Raw genomic sequence first — 24,620 nt, forward strand, 5'->3', positions numbered from 1 at the left:
AAAAAATTAAATTAAATAGTAGGGCAAAAAGAGAGGGTAAAAATACTGAGGTAGTGTTCATGGATTAATTGTCCATTCAGAAATCTGAAGCTGCTCCTGAAGCTTTGAGTGTGTGTTTTCAGGTTCCTTTACCTCCACCTTGGGGTAGTATTGAGAAGTGGACATGTGCTGGGTGATGGGGTTCCTTAATGACAGTTGCTGTCTTTTTGAGGCATCACCTTTTGAAGGTGTCCTTGATGCTGGGGAAGTTGGAAGTGGCAAATGAAATACAATGTTGGAAAGTGTATGGTCATGCATTTTGGTGGAAGAAGTAAACGAGCAGACTATTATTTAGATGGGGAGAGAATTCAAAATGCAGAGATGTAAAGGGACTTGGGAGTCCTTGTGCAGGATACCATAAAGGTTAACCTCCAGGTTAAGTTGGTGGTGAAGAAGGCGAATGCAATGTTGGCATCCATTTTTAGAGGTGTAGAATACAAGAGCAGGGATGTGATGTTGAGGCTCTATAAGGCATTTGTGAGACCACACTTTGAGTATTGTGTGAAATTTTGGGTTCCTTGTTTTAGAAAGGATATACTGACATTGGAGAGGGTTCAGAGAAGATTCACAAGAATGATTCCAGGAATGAAAGGGTTACCGTATGAGGAACGTCTGGCAGCTCTTGGGCTGTATTCCCAGGAGTTCAGGAGAATGAGAGGGGAGCTCATAGAAACATTCCAAATGTTAAAAGGCCAGAACAGATTAGATATGGCAAAGTTATTTCCCATGGTAGGGGAATCTAGGACAAGAGGGCACGACTTCAGGATTGACGAAGGAAGGACGACCATTTAGAACAGAGATGCAAAGAAATTACTTTAATCAGAGGGTGGTAAATCTGTGGAATTTATTGCCACAAGCAGCTGTGGAGGCCAATTGAAGGTGCATTGAAGGCAGAGATAGATAGGTTATTGATTAGCCAGGGCTTCAAAGGGTATGGGGAGAAGGCAGGGAAGTTGGGATGACTGGAAGAATTGGATCGGCCATGATTGAATGGTGGAGTGGACTCAGTGGTCCGAATGGCCCACTTCTGCTTCTATATCTTATGGTCTTATAATAGAGCTGGCAGATTTTACAACTTTCTGCAGCTTTTTCTAATCCTGTGCACTGGCCCCTCCATATCAGACAGTGATGCAGCCAGTTAAGAATGCTCTCCAAAATACATTTAAGGAAACTTGGGAATCTTTGGTGACATACCAATTCTCCTCAAACTCCTCATGAAATATAGCAGCTGTTGTGCCTTCTTTGTAATTGCATCAATTTGTTTGGCCCAGCATAGGTCCTCAGAGAAGTTAACACCCAGAAACTTGAATGCTCACCCTTTCCACATCTGATCCCTCTGACTTCCACTTCCTGAAGTGCACAATCAATTCGTTGGTTGTACTGGCGTGAGTGCAGGGTTGTTGTAACACCAGTCAATCAGCTGATCTACCTTGCTCCTATACACCACCTCACCACCATCTGAAATTCTGCTATTGTTGTATCATTGGTAAATTTATGGATGGCGTTTGAACTGTGCCTAGCTTCGTAATCGTGGGTGTAGAGTGAGTAGAGCAGTGGGCTAAGCACTAAGCACACATTCTTGAGCTGTCCCAGTATTGATTGTCAGCAAGGAGGAGATGTTATTTCTGATCTGCACGTTCTCTGGTCTTTGGATGAGGAAGTCAAGGATCTGGTTGCAGAAGTGAGGTATGGAGGTCCAGCTTTTGGAGCTTGTTGATCAGAACTAAGGGTATGATTGGTATGAGGATATCATTTAGGACTGTTTTACTCTGCTTTATATTCATTTTATTTATCCTGCTCAAGTTTATTTTATCCTGCTTTCTAAAATACTTTTTGCTGTGGATTACTGATGTTGTGCCTGTTTTATGGAACATCAAGTTGATGAAAAAGGGGAAAACTGAACTCACTCTGCTTACTTCGTTCAGAGATGAGAGATTAGAAAGGTTTGACATGGACAAACAAGTGGGCAGCCCTGAGAACCTGCAATGCCACAAATTCACTCGAGCCACATACAGATATTCCCCCCACCACCCATGTGTTACAGCTGTTCAGGTTATCGATTTCACCCTTACACAGCTGACAAATTGCTATCCAAAAATTTGAGATACCAAATCACTCTCACAGAATTTCTATGTGTATTAGTGTGGGGATGGGGTGTAAATAAGTCAAAACTATTTCTTTTGCAGCTTGAGTTGCTTTCACAGAAGATATGCCTTATTTATGGAAAATTTGGATACAGCCAGTATCCCTTCAACCAACTTGCTGTACTCAGTTTTACTGATCACAGTAATGATAGCTTTGTAAGCCTGTTGAAAATTGTATTGAAGAAATATAAAAGAATAAAATTCAGCATACTTAAATGCTTTAGATATGAACTGGTATATTTTTCATTTGCTTGAAATAATCCACATGGAAAGAAGGTTCCAAAAGAATAGGTTTTATCCTTAGGACAGCTGTATTCAGCAAGGCAAAAGTATTGTATGTTGGTTTGTGCTTTTCATTTGTCTAAATAAAACTTGGTTATGGAAATGAAATGAGCATAACTAGTTAAGATGATTATTGCTGCTTTTTGCAATATATTCTCCTACTAAAGAAGTAGTTTTTATATAAATTGAAGTTAATCCAAATGTGAAGTTGCCTGGTTTTATATTATAGTAACTTGTGTAATTCCAAACAAGATTTGCGGTAATTTTTAAGCAGAAACATATAGAACAGCTAACTTTCCCACATTCCACTCCTTTGTCTTTTCTGTTCCAGCAATCATTCAGTGATACCAGCAGGCCTATATGGCTCCAAGCTGCTGAATCTGTTTACAGGTTCACTTTGGGCTCAGTTGCTGGAGGTGAGTGATATGTCGCAATGTTGTTCAAAAACCTTGGCTAATAAAACAGGATTTCATCAATCCAGTCCTGTCCAAATCAGCTAAGGTGCAAGCTATTGAAATAAAGGGACGTATCTGGAAGGCTTTGTAAAGTTCCTTTTATATGTATTTGTGATCAGAGGATTGATATAATACTGCAATTCCACTTCTGGCTCCAGACTGTCTTTGGGGCAAAAGCTCAATAATTGCAGCAGACTTCCGGATCAAGTTATGAAGCATATTAATTATACTTAATGGGAAAAATTATCTCAAGTGTTTCAAGATGAATTTAAAAGAAAATCCAAGGATTAAGATAAAATCTAGATTTGTGTGCTGTTTTAAAAAAATTCTGTATTATGATATGCAAGTGAAGTCTTTTTTTAAAGCACACAGATATTCCTCTCTGGCTTCATGTTTCCCTTGCATTTTGCATGTGCCTTGTCTACATTACATTGAGAAAAACTTCTGGAATTGGTACCAATTTTTATAAGCCAATTTCATTAAAGGTGCAGTTTAATCTAATTGGATTCAGTAAAGAGTTTCATTGAGATTTATCAGATTGCAACTTGAACAAGAAATTGTAAAACTTAGAGTAGAACTTTCCCATTCATTTTGATTTGTTGCATGTATAATTTTCCATTTCTAGAATATTGGTTCTTGTTGGTATTTTAGTGTTTTGTATAATTGCATGAATTCTCCAGACAGCTTAGCTAGTTGGATCTTAAAAGTCATCATTCTATCTACCACCCAGTCACTGCAAGATTGCATTTTATGTTTACTGGATTGAAGTTGGTCATCATTCCTGCAGGATAGAATTTGCATATTAAGGTGTTTGTCTGGTGTTTAACTGACATTAGTGTAGCATTTTAACTTTGGCAGGAGACCTGCAAGGGCAAGTGTCACAGCCAAGAAATGGTAGCAATTACAGGAAGGTCAAAGGAGGCTACAGTACAAGTAGCTGGTGTTTGCTTCTTTGTTGATGCAAGGTTGCAGTACTGTTATTCAGAGATAAATTTGATCCCAGTAACTGAACTAAAGAGTGTTGTACCTGTTTGGAGACCGTATTTTGATCTTAGCAGCACTGCTGTTGGTCCTTACCAAGATTTAGTAGTGCAATTTTGTTAATTCTTGTAAAGAATGCAGCAATACCTGTTATTATTTTTCTTCCTCTTGCACAGTGTGCTTTGGGTCATTGTCCTGCAAAAAGATGAACTTCCTCTCCAGATTAAGCTTTCTGGCAGAGGCAAGCAGGTTTTTACCCAAGATCTCTCTTTATTTAGCAGCGTTCATCTTCCCATCAATCTTGACCAGATTTCCAGTCCCGGCTGCTGAAAAGCATCCCCAGAGCATGATGCTTTACAATAGAGATAGTGTTACTTGGCTGATGAACAGTATTAGATTTACCCTACAAGTACAGCTTAGTATTGAGGCCAAAAAGTTCCACTTTAGTCTCATCTGACGATAAAACCTTCTTCCACATCTTTACAGTATCTTCTAAGTGATGCTTTGCAATATCTTTATGGGCAAGGATATGCTTTTTTTTAAGCAGTGTGTGTGGCCTCTGTTGGTCGTGGTTGACCATGGGTGTTGTGCCTTTGGTAGTCACTGAGAGTGGCTTCTCCAGGGCGCAAGCCAGGGCAAAGTTGACATGGAGATCAGTCTGTTTGCCTATGCAGTGGGATCCCCCCCTCTCCATGCTGATGACAGGTCATAAGGAACGACGAAAGTCGATACAGTTTGGTGCCAGCAGCATCGCAGGAGTTGCCGTGCTGGTGCTGGGTACAGCAGTCAGCCGCCTTTGGGACTCCAACTCCGGATTTTTCCTTGGGGTTTACTCCTAAAGCCTTTCCCGTGAGTGGATATAACCGCAAGGCAGCGGAGGTTTGAAATCGGAGTTTTCCCTCTCCTAGATGAGCTACCATCGGTGGTTAATGAGCCCCAAATGCCTGGAGCAGCTGGTTTTAAGGCGCCAATGGTCCACCTTTGCCACTTCTCCTGTCAGTGAGAACAGCTCCGCCAGGCATAAGAACTATGCCACACATGAAGGCCAGGAGTTGGACTTGGTTGTCAGAGGCTGTTTGAGACACATGGCATGAAGAGCATTTGTTTAGCAGTGGGAGCTTGTCCCCACCACCCTTCGGCTATGGCTACCCTTGGAGCCTTTAAAGCAGTACATATATGGTATAAGTCTAATACTGCACATCGGTCAAGGAACACCATTCCTAATGTAAAGTATGGTAGAGGCAAGAGGTAGTTCAACTAAGTACTGAGCAAAGGGGGATGAATACTTTTGAAGTGCTGACATTTAAGTTTTTGAATTTTTAGTTTTACAATTTTCCCTGTTTTCTTTTGGCTGTACTATGAAAATAGGAGCATTGGATTCACAATTAAGAATTCTCAGTTAAATTGATCAAAATCCCTAGTTGTAATACTCATTTATGTGATCAAAGGGTTGGGGGACTGAATAATTTTTCAAGACAGAGTATATTTGTTTATGCCTGTACAGCCTGCATAGTTTAAAACGGACACATTGCCACTATTGGACAAAGTCTTCGTTGCCCAAGACACACTGCAAGGAATTTAGTGTGTAATTGAAAGCTATTAAGTAAATCCAGTTGGGTTAAAGCTAGCAGCATGTAACTCATTTACTAAAACTACACAAAATAGTGCTAGCAATTAAGTATGTGCCTTGCTGTCGTATTACATATTACCTAAAATTTTCTTTTTTCAAAGGTGTTTGTTGTAGTTTAGGAGGCTTGAAATTAGTTAGTTTACAATGTATATGAAGAACTAACGCTAAAGTTTGCCTTGCAGCAATTTCAAATGACAAGTATATAAATTTGAGTGTAAAGAGTAAGTAACTGGAAATATCTCTTCAAAAAATGCAGTAAATTTATTGAGTTGCTCAAAATAGTTGCTGCACTTAATATCTTGCAAAAATATGGGCATGGCCCAACAGTTAAATGAGCTGATCAGTAATCCAGGGGCTGAACTAATAATCTAGAAAACTGAGTTCATATCTAAACTGCTGAATATAAATTCAGTTACTAATATTGAAATTAAAATGAAACTACTAGATTTGTAAATGCCCATCTGTTTCCTTAATGGCTTTTGGGGAAGGAAATCTGCTGTCCTTGCATGGACTCATCTATGTGTGTCTTCAGTGCCACCAGTCTTGTTCACACAAGTGCCCTTTGAAATAGCCTGTTGAGCTACTCAATTCAAGGGAAGATAGAGATGAATTAAATGTTAGCCTTGCTGGTGATACCCAGGTTACCACTTTGTAATTAGTTTCTATAATCATGGAAAACTATTGTAAAAAGTTACTTGCTGTAAACATGGGCATTGTAGGTAGGGATAATATTTAAATAGTGGCATTTAGTACTGTTATTAAACTTACTTTGGCCTTTATCTCTTTTGCAGCGGTGGGAGCAACTGCAGTTTATCCTATTGATTTAGTGAAGACACGAATGCAGAACCAGCGCTCTACAGGATCCTTCATTGGAGAACTGATGTACAAAAATAGTTTTGACTGTTTCCAGAAAGTTGTGCGTTATGAGGGAGTTTTTGGCCTTTATAGAGGTAGGTCTGTAGTGGAGTTATGCAACTATCTGGTTTACTGAGTATGAAGCTTTACTATTTCTTTGTCAGAATGAGAAGGTATTTGAAGTATTTGATCCTAAGTTCATACTCTGTGTGCACAACACGTAGGGTTTCTACTTCACAACTTTGCAAACCTGCGTTTGATGCTTTTCCTCAGTGCTGTCTATGTGGAGTTTGCCCATTTTTCCCTTTTACTAATTGGGATTCCTCCAGGTGCTGCAGCCTTCTTCCATATCTCAGAAACGTTTACTGGTTGGGAAGTTAATTGACCACTGTAAATGATGCCTAGTGTAATATTACAGTTAGAGAATCAGCCAGTGGAGAAGACTGGGGGAGGCAATTGATGAAAATGCAGGCGAATAAAAAAGGGGCATATAGAAAGTGATGATAAAAAACTAATCACTTCTGTCTGCACTTGATCCATATCCCTCTACTCCCTGCACGTTTATGTAGCTCTCTAAAAGCTACTTATTAGCTACAGTAACAGAGTTGGGTATCTTCTAAAAGTTAGAATTCAGGGAATAGCATGATTCACCAAAAACAAAAGTTATCCGAATCACTTAGAAGTATCTTGTAAGGGACTGGCATGGGACAGAACAACACCATGCATATTAGACTCAAGTTCCATAAATCTGCTTTATCCAGTAAAGATAACTGAATCATAATGAGACTGAAAAAGCAACATTTAAAAAGTGTTGTAATAAACAAGAATATAACTCAAATTGTTACCACATATTAAAAGTTTTTTTTTTCAGTCTCATTATGATTCAAATTTATCTTCACTGGATAAAGTAGATATATGCAACTTGAGTCTAATATGCATTGTCTTGTTCTGTCCCAAGTCAGCCCCTTAACAAGATGCTTTCAAGCGATGCAGATAACTGTTGTTTTTGCCAAATCAGGGCATTAAAATAACTCAATTGTGCCAATGAGGTTAAAAAATTTTTTAAAACATTTGCCATTATTAAGGTAACCATGATACTGTAGTCGAAGTGTCCCTTCATTTGAGTAGATCAGCAGGTATTTTGCCAAGACCACAGTTGTTTCATTTGGAGAAAAATAAATCAGCAACATGATAAATTGGGATGCATGGCCTTAGTTGTATGCTCAAATGAAGGAAAGAATGCCACTCAGTGATGGGTTATTTAATTAATTGTTGCACTGATAGTTATCTGAGCACGTTCAGCTATAACTGAGAACCTTTGACTGGCAGCCACAGGTATTGTCTGCATTGGCTGAGTAGCAGCAAAAATCACTTGACCGTTTTGTTTTCAAAAGCAGATCAGGTTCACTGGCAGACATCATTAAACAAGTAAAGACCAAAACACTGGTTAGGTCACACTTGAAGTATTATATTTATTTCTGGTTGTCACACGACAGGGAAGGATATGATTGCATTTGAAAGAAGGCAGAGATTCACCAAGATGGTTCCTGGATTGGAGGACTTTAGTTATGGGAAGGGATTGGATAGGCTTGTCTTGTTTTTCTGGGAGTGAAGTAGATTGAGGGGTGACCTGATAGATGTATGAGAGGCATAGGTAGGGTAGAAAGTCAAAAACGTTTTTCCATGGGAGAGGTATCAAAATCAAGAGGTCATAAGTTTAAGATGCAAGGAAGGAGTTTTAAAGGGGATCTGAGGGATAGGATTTTCTTATACTGAGAATGGTTAATATCTAGAATGTTTTACCAGAGGAGGTAGTGGAATTGATTACATATACTATATTACAGAGGCGCTTAGACAGATGTGTAAATAGAAGAAGAAGGTGCAGAAGAATAGTCTTATGGGGTTAGAGTAAATGAGCAAAAGGGACAGATATGGTGGCCAAAGTGTCCATTTATGTGCAGCATTTATATAAAAAAGCAGGCTTGCTGCATAGGGAAATATTGCAGCGATTCATTAAGTTTTACTGTTAATTTGGTTAATGTGACTTTACTTGAGTCCTCCTTGTTCCTTTCTTAATCTTATCACATAAGTGATAAAAATGCACATGCTAAACAGAATTGGTGCTTCATAGAGGTAGAACACCATCATATTAGTCACCAGGAGATGTTCTGTCAGAGCTGGCTGTTATAAAATTTTGGTGTAATTTTTTTTTGTTTTAAGTTGATGAACTTGTTTCTTCATGACTTTGTAACTTTGAAAATAATATCATGTTCATTTACCAAGGCAGCTAATATCAGAACTTTGGCAACCTCAACTGCCAAAGAGCATAGATTTGATGTGAGAGAGAGAAGTTTAAAGATTTGTGAGGCAAATTTTTTTTCACACAGCAGTAAGTGCCTGGAAAGTGCTGTGGGAGATATGAGAGGCATGTTTGAGGCATTTAAATAGTCACATGAACAGGTAGGGGATTGAGGGGTACAGACCATATGTGGGCAAATGTGGTTAGTTTAAATTGGCATCAGGGTCAGCACAGACAGTGTAGGCCAAAGGCCAGCATCCTATGCTGTATTTTGAGACTTGCTGTTCTAAGCATTTTTATCTTCTTTCTGTCTCTATGTTGACTGGACATTTTCTTGAATATGATTAATGTGTATAATTGCGTCTTCATGAAGAACAAGGGAATAGGAGGTAGTTTTTATTTCCACTATAACGGGCAAAGCAAGGTCTGTTCAGCAGGATCTAATGGAGTTTAGTGATAGGCCCTCAATTCAAAATAAAACTGTTTCATTGCTACTGCTAAACAAAAAGTGACTTGGCAACATCTCTATTGGCAAGTTGCTTACTTATTTAGCAGTAGCAGTGCAACAATTTTATTTATGCTATTCCAAGGACAATTGGTTTGATTGCAGTAAGCTTCATCCAAAAGCCACCTAATTGGATTACTGTCATTTGTTCTTTGTGTGTAAATTGTTCAGAAAAAAAGAGTTATCAATGGACTTGTGGCAGGTCTACATAAATGCCTGAACTTCTTGAGTGCCTGAGACTGCTACAGACAAACCCATTCTTCAGCCTTAAATACCCCAGGAACCTTACTTGGATAGCAGTAAGGAGTGATGATAGAGGTGGGCCGAATAGTGCCTAATTATAATAAGATAGCGATTAAAATTCTACATCTCTCTCCTATCCTGTCTCTAGAATTCTAAAGTGATTTCACAGACTACTCATCTAAATTTACATAGCCATTTGAAGCAGAGATTTCCAAACAACCACCAATCACAATCCTAAGTGGCCAACTTCCATTCATCACCTCTTCAACTAGCAGATCAAAGCCTATTAAGAAACTTACGTTTCCATAATTTTGCCTCTTATTTTATTTTAAACCAAGAAATACAGGCCATTCTATTCAACATCTTTTCATAGCACATCCCTTTGATAGCAGAAATTAATCAAAGCTGCAATTAATCAAAGAGCCATAACTTACTGGAGCAAGGTTCCATGTAAATCTTGCATCTGATTCTCAGCTAAGAGCAGTTGTTGACACTGTTTATGAAAGAAATTAGAGTTGCTAACTGACATCTAAAAGTTTTCAATAGGGCAGCACGATAGTGTAGCAATGAACACATTCACATTACAGCACTTGCGATCATTGATCCGGGTTCAATACCTGCTGCTCTCTCTAAAGAGTCTGTACGTTCTGTGTGTGACTGTGTGGGTTTCCTCTTGGGTGCTCTGATTTCCCCACACATTCCATAGCTGTACAGTTAGGCTAAGTGAGTTGTGGGCTTGCTATATTGGTGCTGGGAGTGTGGTGACACGTGAGGGCTGCCCCTAGCACAGTCCTCCTGATTTGATTTGACTTGATGTAAACTACACATTTCACTCTATGTTTCAATATACATATGACAAATAAAGCTAATCTTTTTATTTCAATCTAGCACTTCCTCTGTGGCTAAGGATGTTTTAAATATTTCTGCCAGAACCCCTGCAATTCCTACACTAGCCTTTCACAGGAAGAGTTTCTTTAGCCAGAGGGTAGTGAATCTGTGGAATTCATTGCCATAGATGGAGACCAAGTCATTTGGTATAGTCAAGTGGAGATTCTTGATTAAGGGTGTCAAAAGTTACAGGAAGAAGGCAGGAGAAGGATGTTGGGAGGGATAATAAATCACCCATGATAGAATGGCAGAGCAGACTCAGTGGGCTGAATGGCCTAATTCTGCTCTTATGTCTTATGGACACCTCATCAAGCCCTGAGGATTTATGCACCTTGCGTATATTTACCTCAAGATAGGATGCACCTCCTCTTCCATAATTAGATACAATCCATGACCTCGTTACTCTTTTGCCTCAGTTCAATAGTCTATGTGTATTGCCTGAGTAAATACAAAAGGTAAAAAAAAAAGTCATTTGAGCTCCCTATCTCTTTTGTCTCCAAGCATAGATGACCACACTGATCTTTAAGAGGACAAATTTTATCCCTTGCTGTCTTTTCGCTTGTCATATAGCTATACTTGTTATCTAAATTTATTGATATTTTCTATAGTCAACTGAATTGAGGTAGACATCAGGGATAATATGAGACTTGATAATTGTTTATCCATAGCACAGTTAAAGTAATTCAAATTTGCTTTTGGACCTGAGTTTTCAATAATAGAGTCATCAGATTTGTATAAAGCCTTGCAATAAGGAAAATAAAAAATGATTTGATTTGTATAACCTGTGCAATTACAACAATAGTCTGAGGCAGCTCCAATCTTAAAATTAAGACTTTTACAAATACTGTTCATTCTCCATTATTATCAATTGGTTTTATGATGTATGTCTCTACCCTTAGGTCTTTTACCACAGTTGTTGGGTGTTGCTCCGGAAAAAGCCATTAAACTTACTGTAAGTGTTTATTTTGTATTTAATTCTTTGTTTTGTCTTGTTTTTATTTGTTGTTTGCATCATAATACAATAACTAGGAATTCTACAACTTTATTAGATCCTGTAAGGTAATTTGAGTTTCTCCATTGTTATGTAGGTCTTGCTTGTACATAGGAATATATAGTGCTACTTGCATTTGACTTTTCAAAAGCAAAGCTAATTATGCTTTCTGTATTATCGTTATGTAAATAGCTCATAAAATGTTCCGAGTGAAAATAGCCAAAGAGCATGATTGTTGATTATCACCTAGTGCATGCTAAACTTCTTTCTTCCATTGCCCATATCCAATTTATTCCCATTGAACCTGTAAAGAGATGATATGATAATTTTTTGTAACACTTCTTAACTTATGGGACTTATTCTAATATATTGTGCATTTGTTTTTAAATCACTAATTAGGTATCTTTGTAGCTGTAGAAATTTTGAAAGCTCAAATAGGATTTTATGAACATGTGTTCCAGATTGTAATGTTTGAATTAGATTATAAGAAATGTTTCAAAATAAAGAGCTCTCCTCAAAAGTCATAATAGAGTTATCAGTTCCTGGCAGGATGCCTCCAAGTGTTCCCTTTGTGTGACTTCTGTGGTTTGCTCATCTTTTACAAGTTGCAACTTTGCCCTCTCCTCATGCCACCTTCCCATCAGCAACATCACCTCTCACTTCAGGTTGTTGAAATCCTATCCAACCTTTAGCCTAACATAGGACAGCTGCACAGAACCTCATTTTAGAGAATGGGACCCTTAAATGTCTTTGGCTGCTTATAATTGCTTGCACAGTGTTAATTTTTGAATAACTTTAGAAATAAGGATCCAGTGCTTTCCTGGCGTATATGATGAATAAAAGCTTCTCTGGCTTCCAGCCAGGTACAAATATCGATTATAATTGACATTTCGATGACAGAATTCTTTTCCTTTATTTTTATTTCAATGGCTTCTTTTACCAGGTGGTCTCAAAAGCCATTAGTGCAGCACATTAGTTTTGTGCCATTGAAGTCGATCCTATGGCCATTGTGAATGCAATGTTCTGCCACCAGTGATTTCTCCAGGTAACTCAAACAGAGGCACCTCCTGTGCTCCTTGATGTCTGTTTCATCCGTGCACCCCATCTGGCCCATATGCACTACTCTGCCTTCACAGGGAATCCTGTAATGCCAGCTGTCTTGAGTCCCAGGTCATCTTTGACCTGCATAAGCTGTGACTTAAGCTTCCTTACAGGTTTGTGGATATTTCTTCAGGATCCTGGCGATCCTTCCAGAAGCCGTAGAAATACAGGGAAGACAGGTAGTAGCGATGGGTTTAAGTTAAGTTTCCTGGTTTCTTTGGTCAGCCCTTTTAAAGGCCCGATTGATTTCCTACACCTTGTAGCCATTCTTTAGAAACGTCGTGTGTAATCGTCCTTGGGGAGACTCTGGGTCCGAAATAAACTTCGCACTGGGAGGCATGATGGTGCTGTTATTGTTGAGGTATAAGCAATGAGAGAGAGTTTCCGATAGGTGCCATGTCCGAGGCTACTGTCCAGTTTCTGACGTATTAGAATGTCCAGCAAAGGGAGGCAACCATTCTTCTCCATTGTAAATTGAATGTTTGGATATATACTGTTCAGATGGTTGTGGAACTCTTGGAGAGCTTTGTGTTTTAAAGTTATAGTGGAAGTTACAGCACAGAAACAGGCCCTTCAGCCCACCAGGTCCATGCCAGCTATCATTTACACTAATTCCACATTTATACTCTTAAGTTTATTTTCACCACACTCCAATTAATTACTTGGGGAAACATAGGGTCACATTAAGAATGTGCAATTTTCACAAAGGCGGCACACCCAAGGTTACGATTGAACCTGGGTTTCTGATACTAAAGTTCATCTTAAATTCGTTATAATTATAGTCTGGAATTGAATTTAAAACTTTAGATATGATGCATTTATTCTGTAAGCTCCTTCATCCAGAAAGAGGCAAATTCCATTGTGTCAATGTAAATACTTAAATGGTTTTTTAAAAAAAGACTAGCGTATAACCCAGAGAATAGTGTAGCCTGTATTTTCATCATTTGCACAATCCAATTCATTTTAAAAGTCACATACAAACCAGAGAGAAATCCTTTCTTGCTTGAGTTTATTTTTGGCCCCTTTGGGTTAAATGGCTTCTGTACCATGCAATTCCATGATTTTGTGCCTGTAATGTCAGTTGCTGTGGGTGTTCCGGTTTGCTAATTGCATGTTTCCTGAAAGGTTATAAAAATGCTCAGTTTAGTTATTTATCTTTTTGATATTGCTTTTTGTCCACTTTTCAATTTGTGAAATAAACAACTTGAAAAGAAAAATATTTCATTGCACCAGTTTGGAATTTAAACCACGCAAAGCAATGGGCCTTTGTGTTAATAGAAACACAGCCAATGAGTAGCAACCTTTCGTCTCATTGATTTTTGGAAGAAGGTAATATGAGGGAAATTATAGTGGATTTTCATATTTTGATAAGTGGGTTCAGCACAGGTTGTGCTGGGAGGCTTGGTAAAGGAGGAGACAGACAGGGAACTTATTTTTTAATTAAAAGTTTGTCATCTTGCATGAATGCATGTCCTATAAGCAATACTTCTTATTGCCCATTTTCCCCTTAAACAGGTAAATGATTTTGTGAGAGACAAGTTCACACAAAGAGATGGCTCAATTCCTGTACTTGCAGAAATCTTGGCTGGTGGCTGTGTAAGTATTGTATATGATTATTTTACATTTCTATAATGTGTATTTAGAATATTATAATTTTGGAACCTATAAGTTATTCTGATGAACTGGGAAATTAGTGATGTATGTTTTTAATATTACTGACATTTACACTACACGCTACATCCGCAAAGCAAACAGCATTATGAAGGACCCATGCCCCCCTCATACAAACTCTTCTCCCTCCTGCCGTCTGGGAAAAGGCACCGAAGCATTCGGGCTCTCACGACTAGACTATGTAACAGTTTCTTCCCCCAAGCTATCAGACTCCTCAATACCCAGAGCCTGGACTGACAACTTACTGCCCTATTGTCTTGTTTATTATTTGTTGTAATGCCTGCACTGTTTTGTGCACTTTACGCAGTCCTGGGTAGGTCTGTAGTCTAGTGTAGTTTTTTTCTGTGTTTTTTTTACGTAGTTCAGTCTAGTTTTTGTACTGTGCCATGTAACACCATGGTCCTGAAAAAACATCTCATTTTTACTATGTACTGTACCAGCAGTTATGGTCAAAATGACAATAAAAGTGACTTTACTCGACTTGAGTTAAAGTTGAATGTTTCTGCTTATAAACTGCTATGTAAAGCTAGCAAAAGAATTACAATGGGCTTTTGTTAAGCATATTGTCTGTTAAATTATTAAAACTGAGGATAGAAACATTTTTAAATTCATGTGTCAACATAAACTGGAGTTTTAATTTGGATATAAATCTAATTCAGCAAACCAATTCACATTGCTTTACCTGACACACCTACATCTAAGTGTACAACAAATTTCCCTCTCTTTTTGCTTTCCTTTTTATTTATCTTTTTCCTTCAGTAAGTTTCCTGTGATCAGAGCAGAATCAGATGATGCTTCCTGGTGATTTTATTCTGAGTGTACTGCCAATGTCTGTTGTCCCTGTTCTTGATATTTAAGGGCTTCATTGATGTTGTGTGTGCGTCCATGCCAACATGATTCACCCTGAAGTTGGTTCCAATCCTGCGGTTGGTCTGCCTCTCATCTAGAGTCCTCATATGTGATTTACAAGGCAGTTATCTGGGCTCTATTTCTAGTCAATTCTCCCATCCCTGATGCTGCTTTAAACAACAAACCTTGGGATTAGTAATAAGCTTCCTCATGTGAAACTGGTGTACATGAATGGCTCCACCCTGACACTCAGCAGCAATTTCCGTAGCTCCACAGCTGAAAATAACCAGCTTAAAGGAATACATTCTCGTCATCCCAGCTGCACATCCTGCTTTCTTCCAGCAAGCCACCTGTGGGAAACTAAATACCAGCATTTTTCATGCTAGAAAATAAATTTAATTTCTCCTGCCCCATTGTTGCAAAATTATTTTTCAGTGTTTTCCAGACTGTTTAATTGCATATGACTCTTCAGTTATTCAGTTTTGCTCCTTCTGAATGATTCTATCTTTTCAAAATTGGTTCAGAGTAAAATATTTTCCTCTGGGGTCAGTCAAATTTGCTATAAATAACGTGCTATCAAGCAGCAGAAAGTGTCCCAAGTTATGAAGGCTAATGTTTGAAACCCTACATATGAACAAGCTCAAAAAATAGTAAGTTCAGAAGTGTTGTTCATACATATATTCTTTCCTACAAATGGAAGATAGTGTCCTCTCTCCACTTAGCGTAATTATTCTTATGAGTTTTTACATGTTTTTGATACCATTCACAACAATACGGTGGAGGTGTGGTTACCGCATCGAGTAATTTTTAATTGTTTTTTGACTAACACTCAAAATTAAACATGTAAAAATTGAACTTTTTTTTAACCTGGTGACAGCCTGCATAATCCTCTAACTTAATTTTGCATTTTACCTGCTGTGAAAAGTCAGAGTTATACAGTATAGAAGCAAGCTCTTCAGTCCACTGTACAGTTCACTATATCTTTGCTCACCATCATATCTATCTGCATCAATGTCACTTACCTACATTAATGTCATATCCTCACTCATTCAATTATGTGTCCAGATACCAATATTGTTGCCTGTAGCAGCTCATTCCACCTACCAATTAGTCCTTGCATAAAAATGATTCCCTTTAAACCTTCTAGTTTTCGACAATGCTACCATCAAGAACACACTCCATTAACCCTATCATTGCCTCTCATAATTTGATGTACCTATTATGTCTTCCTGCATCTTATCCAATCTCTTCTTGTAACGTAAAGCCCTCTATTCCAAGCAACATCTGTATGAATACCTTCTACATTCTCTCTAACTAAATCTCATCATTCCTGTAGTGTGGCAACCAAACTGCTCACAGTCATATTTTCATAAGACCATAAGATATAGGAGCAAAAGTAGGTAATTTCACCCATCGAGTCTGCTCCACCATTTAATCATGGGTTGATCCAAATTTTCCAGTCATCCCCACTCCTCTGCCTTCTCCCCATACCCTTTGATGCCCCGGCTAATCAAGAACCTATCTATTTATGCCTTAAATACACCCAATAACTTGGCCTCCACAGCCGCTTGTGGCAACAAATTCCACAGATTTACCACTCTTGACTAAAGTAATTTCTCCGCATCTCTGTTCTAAATGGACGTCCTTCAATCCTGAAGTCGTGCCGTCTTGTCCTAGACACCCCTACCATGGGAAATAACTTTGCCATATCTAATCTGTTCAGGCCTTTTAACATTCGGAATGCTTTTATGAGATACCCCCCTCATTCTCCTGAACTCCAGGAAATACAAGCCAAAAGCTGCCAGACAGTCCTCATATGGTCGCCCTTTCATTCCTGGAATCATTCTCGTGAATCCTCTCTGAACCTTCTCCAATGTCAGTATGTCCTTTCTAAAATAAGGAGCCCAAAACTGCACACAATACTCGTGTGGTCTCACAAGTGCCTTATAGAGCCTCAACGTCACATCTATACCTCTAGAAATGAATGCCTACATTGCAATCGTCTTCTTCACCACCGACTTAACCTGAAGATTAACCATTAGGGTATCCTGCACAAGGACTCCCAAGACCCTTTGCATCCCTGCATTTTGAATTCTCTCCCCATCTAAATAATAGTCTGCCCGTTTATTTCTTCCACCAAAGTGCGTGACCATACACTTTTCAACATTGTATTCATTTTTTTTTACTTCTTTGCCCATTCCCTTAAACTGTCTAAGTCTCTTTGCAGTCTCTCTGTTCCCTCAACACTACCTGCTCCTCCACCTATCTTTGTATCATCAGCAAATTTAGCAACAAATCCATTAATCCCATTGTCCAAATCATTGACATACATTGTAAAAAGCAGCGATCCCAACATCAACCCCTGTGGAACTCCGCCGGTAACCTGCAGCCAGCCATATTGTATAACATGACGTTCCAATTTTCGTATTTGAAGCCTTGGCTAATGGAGGCAAACACACCACGTGCCTTTCTTCGTCAGCCTGTCTAGCTTTGTTGCTACTTTTAGGAGGTACCTAATAAAGTGGCCACTGAGTGCATTTTGCTTCATTTATCTCCATTATCTCACTGATAGTATCAGTAATGCTTAATAATCAAGATCTTCCTTGAGGACAAATTCACGGAGTGGTCAGTGCGCAAACTGTGACTTTTTTACTCGTGGATTTGACTGTCGCCAGGGCTACACAAATAAATTCTGCCATCCAATCTCCTGTTTTGCTTGATCTTAAAGGAAATACTCAAGAAAACATTCCCTCACACATATAAAAAGGTAGCTGTGAAGAAAAGTCAAACACTTTCATTAGAGATGAATTTAAACTCTCACTGATTGAGAGAATTGCTGCTCTAAATAATAAAAGGTTAGATAGTTTGAGAACTATATCATCTGTGCCAAGAAGATACACCTGTGTGCTCAAACTATTAATTCCTGAATAGACTTGAAAAAACAATTTGATGGAAAAAATGTTTTCAGCAGCAATTGTTACCTCCAGTCTTGATGTGCACTAGTCATATAAATTACTAGTTGTTAGATATATCCAGTTTTTATTTTCCTACACCAAATATAACACTGCACTTACTCAAATTTCGCATGACACATGTAAGGCCAACCTTCCAGCATGCCTACATATTCTTTATGCCCCCCCCTCGCCACCCTCCCCCCCAAAAAAATTACAGTAGGTAAGTCAAATAATTTTTGCTTAATAAATCTATGTTGACTCTGCTCAATCTGTTCTGAGACCTCTGCTCTTTGTGATTTTTATAAATGACTTGAATGAGGAAGTGGAAGGGTGGGTTAGTAAGATTATAAATGACACAAGGTATTTGATGTTATGGATAGTTTAGAGGTTGTTGTAGGTTACAGTGGGACATTGATAGGAATCAGAACTGGGCAGAAAATTGACAGATGGCATTCAATCTGCAATTGATGGTTTGTGGCCGAGTTTACTGATGATACGAAGATAAACCTATCAAATATTGAATGGCCTAGATAAGGTGGATGTTGAGCAGATGTTTCCTATGATGGGGGAGTCTAGGACCTAAGGGTTGAGCACAGAATAGAAGGCTGTCCACTTAGAACAGAGATGAGGAACTTCTTTAGCCAGAGGTGAGTGAATCTGTGGAATCCATTCCATGACCCATTGTGTAGGCCAAGTCATTGGTTATAGTTAAAGTGGAGGTTGATAGGTTCTTGATTAGTCAGGGTGTCAAAGGTTACAGGGAGAATGCAGGAGAATGGAGTCAATAGGGATAGGTCATCCATGATAGGATGGTGGAATTGGCTTGATGGGCTGAATGGTCTAGTTCTGCTCCTGTGTCTTATGGAAAACTGAAGAGCTACATCTTGGAAGACAGAATACAGAGTTACTTAATGGCAGGATCCTTAGCAGTGTGGAGTAACAGAGGGATCTTTGGGTCCATGTCCCTTAAAGTTGCCGCACAAGTTGATCAAGTGGTTAAAAAGGTGTATGGTGTGTTGACCTTCACTAGTCGGGGGATTGAGTTCAAAAGCCATGAGGTAATGATGCAGCTCCATAAAACTCTGGCAATACCACACTTTGTGAGTATCATGTTTGGTTCTGGTTACCTTATTATAAAAAAGATAAGGAATCTTCAGAGAGGATGCAAAGTAATTTTACCATGATACTGCCTGGATTAGAGCAGATGTAATATGAGAAAAGGTTGATCAAGCTAGAGTTTTTTTTTCTTCGGAGGAAAGGTGACTTGATAGAGATGTATAAGATGATAAGAGGCTTTGATAGAATGGCTGACCAACATCTTTTTCCTAGGGTGGAAAAGGCTAATACAAGAGGGTATAATTTTATGGTGATTAGAGGAAAGCATAGGGGGAATTTCAGAGGTGTTTCTTTTTACACAAAGTGGTGAATGTATGGCAAGCTCCTCAGGGGCAGATACATTAGGGACATTTAACAGACTCTTAGGCATACGGATGAAAAATGGAGAGCTCTGTGGGAGGGCAGTGTTAGATTGATCTTGGAGTAGGTTAAAAGGGTGGCACCACTTCGTAGGCTGAAGGGCTTGTACTGTGCTGTACTATTCTGTGTTCTAATATTATTATTCTTTGCAAGGTGTTCTGTTATTACATCCTTTATTTTCTATTCTGGCACTTCCCCACCACTGACATTAAGGTTTCTCTCTCTGAAATAGGATATGTATCTGGTCTCCAGTCTGCTGGAATATTTCCAGAATTTATCAGACTTTGGAGGATTATAACCAGAATGTTTAGTACCTCTTTGAAAGCTCTAGGCTGCAGTTCATCACGTTCTTCAGCTTTTAGTCTTTTTAACTATTTATTCCTTCAGATTTTCAACCTTGCTGGACTCTTTCTACTATATTTCTGGCAGGTTTGTAGTTTTCCACAAAAACAGAAACAAAGTGTTTGCTTAATTCCTGTGTAGTTTCCTTATTTATCATGCTAAATTCTCCTGCATAAGGGAGCCACATTTACCCTCAATAGACTTCCTTTTACATACCTAGGGAAGGTCTTTTTTTAATTGCCAGTTTATTTTCACATTCTGTTTTTTGCCATATGATTTTAAGTTAATTACTTAGTTTCCTTTAGCTGAGTTCTAAAATGCTGCCAATCCTCTGGGTTACTGATTTTTCTGGCATATTCTACATGGCTCTAAATTTGAACACTATCTTTCTGTTGCCATGAGCCGCTTTACTGCTTTGAATTTTATTCTTTTAAGGAATATGTTTTATTTTACAAAATACGTTATTTATTTAAACGTTGGCCATTTTCAGTCAACTGTCAAACGTTTTACTCATTCAGCCACACTCAATTCTCTGGTCATACTTTCATAATTCTGTTTGTGTTCAGATTATGACCTTAGTATTGTGTTGATTTCATACACATTGTAAAATTTTATCATACTTTCTCATTACACAATTTGAGATCTGAAATAGCCATTTCCCATCTGGTTGCTCAATGTGTTGATGTAGAAATCCATCGTGTATACATACTGTGAATTAATACGCCTCTTTTTTACTAGTCCAGTGTACCTCTAGTCTCTCTTGATTATGTTATACAGTATCTCTTTGATTTCTTGAATTATGCTTGGTCCAATATTAGAGGTACTGTTGGTGATGATTGAAAAACAACTTACTAATCTTTTGTCCTCTGCTGCCCTTATCATATGTTTATTAGCTGTTTTGAAAATTTCTGCTCAGCTACTGTTGCCTGATCTACCCGGTAATAGATTCTTCCTTTTAAGATTGTGTTATTTCATTGTCACAGATTAGCTTTGAATTACTGTTGAAAGACGAGTTTCAGATGTAACAATGGATGTCAGCAACTCCTAGGGTCTTCTTTGGTTGGAATATGTTTATCTTACTGTTCTCATTGTTTTTGGTATGATTCATTTCAAATGGATGTGTTATGAAGATTTTTTTCTTTTATTCTTGGTCACCATTTTGTGAAATCTAGTCACAGGGAAGATTAATGATGCATTGACTACTGCTGTGGCAACTCTACCATTTTATCTCCATATTGTTTAGTAGGATGTCATAAAATATATTAAGTAAAATTATATATTAATAAGATAAAACATGGGGAAACTGGAATGAATCAAAGTAAAATGCAAGCTTTAACATCTAATTCTTTTTCTAATTTTCTCAGGCTGGAGGCTCTCAAGTAATCTTTACAAATCCATTGGAAATAGTGAAAATTCGATTGCAAGTTGCAGGAGAGATTACCACTGGTCCCAGAGTCAGTGCACTTTCTGTAATGCGTGACCTTGGATTTCTGGGTTTATACAAGGTGGGTGGTTCTTTGTGATAACATAGCTGTCCTCGTGCAAGTGGTCGAACATTTAAATTTATTAGTTACTTGGAGAATAATAGCTGAAGTGTTCATTATCACTTGTGAATTTATTTATTACGTATTTATTGGATGATATCTCACCAGCACACAGCATTCAGTCAATACACATTTAAAATCCCTTTACATTGCTCCTCAGATATGTTCTACTGCTTAGTTTCATCAGTGCTGATCTTCTATCTTGTTGACTTTCTAGCTAATTCCCATCTCTCTTGATTCTCTAAATTGCCCAAAGTGTGCTGAAGTTCAGCTTGAATAAACTGAGCATTCACATTTCTCTGAAAAGAGAACTTCAAAGATCCATATTTTTCTTTGTCTGGAGCCTCTGATCTTAATTCTAGGCTCAGAAGCCATTGGAAACACTATTTTAACATCCGTCTTGCCAGTCCCTCTCAGAATCTTAAGGGTTTCTGAATCTTATGAAGTTCACTGATTATAGTCCCATCCTACTGAAGTCTGTCCTGTGGAGACTGCAGATGTGCAGTATGTTTTTCCAATAGCATAAACTCTTCATTTTGTAATTCTAATGAATTGATGCTGCACCCTAATTTGTGTGATCAAAGCTATATGCACTATTCATGGTAATTGCATAATTGCATCCAGATTTTCTTACCTTTTGAATTCCAAGTCTTTTGTAAAATACAGTACATCATTTGCATTTCTAATTGATTGCTATACACTTTTTTTGCATCTTTACATCCAGCTACCCCCAGACATCACTATACTTTTTTTTTACTGTTTTCTGTTCTTCCTACTGGAATAGCATCAGCTTTACCCACATGATGTGCAAACTGTTGCCCTCTTTGATACTTTCAGCCATTTTCCTGCTATTGTCAGTAAACCAGAAAACTATCTGCTTTGAAGTATTAGATTATTTTGGAATTCACCTGCTGATGTTTGAGTTACTCTTCAGTTTGCTTTTATTTCATTTTTAAATTTCTGTTCCTTTCTATCTTTGGTCATCAAAATATTTTTTTTATTTTCCAACAGAGATATTTTTGGTAATTAATGTTGCATTTCTTTCATTGTGAGTTTCATTTAATGTTTCTGTGAAATCCAGAGGATAAATTGCATGTGTATGTTCACTGTCCCGTTCTCACATTTTTAGTAACTTAAATTTTGAATGATTGGAGTCCACAGAATAGTGAACTGCTGATTTTACACATAGTACCAGTGTGGGGAAATTGCAATCCAGATGGAAAGGCTTGCAAAGCTAGAAACTTGGCAGCCTCTACGTGGATAGCAATATGCTAGGTAAAAACCATAGGGTTTCAACATCAAAATAGTGGAAGGGGCTAGACCACAAGACATTGTGTACAGAAAATAAGTCCAATAAATGGATCTGGTTCTGGTTTAGAGTGTGGTGGTGGCAGGAGTGAATTTTTGTTGGTTTTAAACCTATGTAATTACTCCCTGCAATTTTCGACATCTTCAGTGTGATCCCATCACCAGGCACATCTTCCCCTCCCCGTTCTGTAGAAGTCACTTTCTCTACTACTCCCTCATCTGCTTGTCATCCCAAACAATACCTCTCTTGACTCTTATCCCTGCAACTTCACTGAGTGTTAACACCTGTCCCTACACCACCTCCTTCACCACCATTCAGGGCCCCAAACAGTCCTTGCAGGTGAAGCAGTGCTCACAGGTGAATCTCTCTTTCATTTATTGTATCTGGTACTCCCCGTGTGGCCTCCTTTACATTGGTGAGATCTGATGCAAATTGGGGGATCACTTTATTGAGCACCTTCTCTCTGACTGCCATAATAGCCAAGATCTCCTGGTATTTTAATTCCATTTCCCATTCTTACACTGGCATGTCTGTCCACAGCCTCATCTTCTGAGTTGAAGCTAGATACAAATTGGAGGAACAACACCATATTCTGCCTTGGTAGTCTGCGAGGATTTTCCTTAATCCCTCTGGCCCCTTCACCTCTTCTTTTTTCCCCTCTCTAACCTCATAACCTATCCATCAACTACACCTTCCTCCCTCACCTCTTCTTTCCCTTTATTCCAGGATTTACTGTCCTCTCATATCAGATCCTTTCTATTTCAACCCTTTACCTCTTCCTAGCTTCTCATACCATATCCCCATCTACCTGCCTTCACCCTCTTGATGGATTTATCTATCATCTGCCGGCACAGCTCCTTCTCAGTCCAAAATGTCTGTTCATTTGTCTCCATAGATGCTGCCTGACTCGCTGAGTTTCTGCCACATTTTTTGTATATTGCTGTAAGAACTCTGGGTCAAGCAGCATCTCTGGAGGTAAAGGGGTGGCCAACTTTGTGTCAATACCCCACATCAGTGTAAAGGGTTAAAGTGAAGATAACTAGCGTAAAGAGGTGGGTGGGAGGAAGGTGTGAGATAGAGGCTGGTAGGTGATAGGTGGAACCAGATGAGAGGGAGGTGATGGTGATGATGGGTAGATGGAGCCAGCTGTGGGAAGTGTGTGTTGACTCAACAGCTGGTGAGTGAGTGGAATCCATAAGGGAGTGATGGTGAGCAGATGAAACTAGATAGATGAGGGGATGGAGAGGTGAACTGAGGACAGAAAAAACAGGTAAGTAGGTATATTGGGTGGTGATGGGTCTCATCAACAAGGTGAGGGGATGGAAAAGATAACAGAGACCTTGGAGGATTGGTGGGGGTGCAAAAGGAACAGTGGGGAGTGGGTTACCTGAAATTGACAAATTCAATATTTTGCAAGTTCTCAAAATGGTGGAGAGCCTAAAAGGTGTCCTAGATATAGGTAGGAAGAAATTGGACAAGGGGAGACAGGAGAGGGACTAGCTATGAAGAGTTGAGCGGGGCAGGCAGGAACAATGGATCTACCAGGGCAGTACCTTTGTGGATCTTGAGTAAGACATAGAAATGTACAGTGCAGGATTGGGACACTGTCAGATTGGAAGCTGTGCAGGGTAGATCTCTTGATTTGATAAGATCTGTAATGGTCCAGGAGATGGTGGGCTGGTGTCTGTCATGCTCCAAGACCGGGTGTGAGGAAATGTTGAGAGCTGCCATCTTGTCTCCGCAAGGTATAGGTCAGTGCACTAAACTATATCAGTATCACTCGTATATCTTTTAAGTAATGGATATTTAAAAATCATTTTTTGATAGGTTTCAGTTGGTGACACAAACTTGCAAATAAAGTTTTCATTAATTCTCCACTAGGATTTCTGGTTTAGTGGAATTCATCTCTGTATTTCAAGTTTTTCAACTTAATCAGTCTATTTGTACATCATTGTTGTTTTCAGTGGCTTTTTTTTTTACATTAAAGGAGGTTCAAAATTTCCCAAAAAGGGCATTGTCCTTACCAATGTTCATTAGGTCTCCATGAGTGAAGAAATATAAA

General features: G+C 38.7%; 1 protein-coding gene across 2 annotated transcripts in view; it reads left to right on the forward strand.

The window, feature by feature from the left end:
* Window positions 1-24,620, forward strand: part of slc25a12 (solute carrier family 25 member 12) — an 83,724-nt gene that overhangs the window by 50,109 nt on the left and 8,995 nt on the right. For both annotated transcript variants that reach the window (XM_073047229.1, XM_073047230.1), the window contains exons 10-14: window positions 2,797-2,881; window positions 6,323-6,481; window positions 11,221-11,273; window positions 13,929-14,009; window positions 21,070-21,210. In XM_073047229.1, coding sequence (XP_072903330.1) covers window positions 2,797-2,881; window positions 6,323-6,481; window positions 11,221-11,273; window positions 13,929-14,009; window positions 21,070-21,210 — 519 coding nt within the window. The remainder of the gene's footprint in view (window positions 1-2,796; window positions 2,882-6,322; window positions 6,482-11,220; window positions 11,274-13,928; window positions 14,010-21,069; window positions 21,211-24,620) is intronic.

The sequence above is a fragment of the Hemitrygon akajei genome, chromosome 5 (assembly GCF_048418815.1).
Source record: "Hemitrygon akajei chromosome 5, sHemAka1.3, whole genome shotgun sequence".
NCBI classification, from domain to species: Eukaryota; Metazoa; Chordata; class Chondrichthyes; order Myliobatiformes; family Dasyatidae; genus Hemitrygon; species Hemitrygon akajei.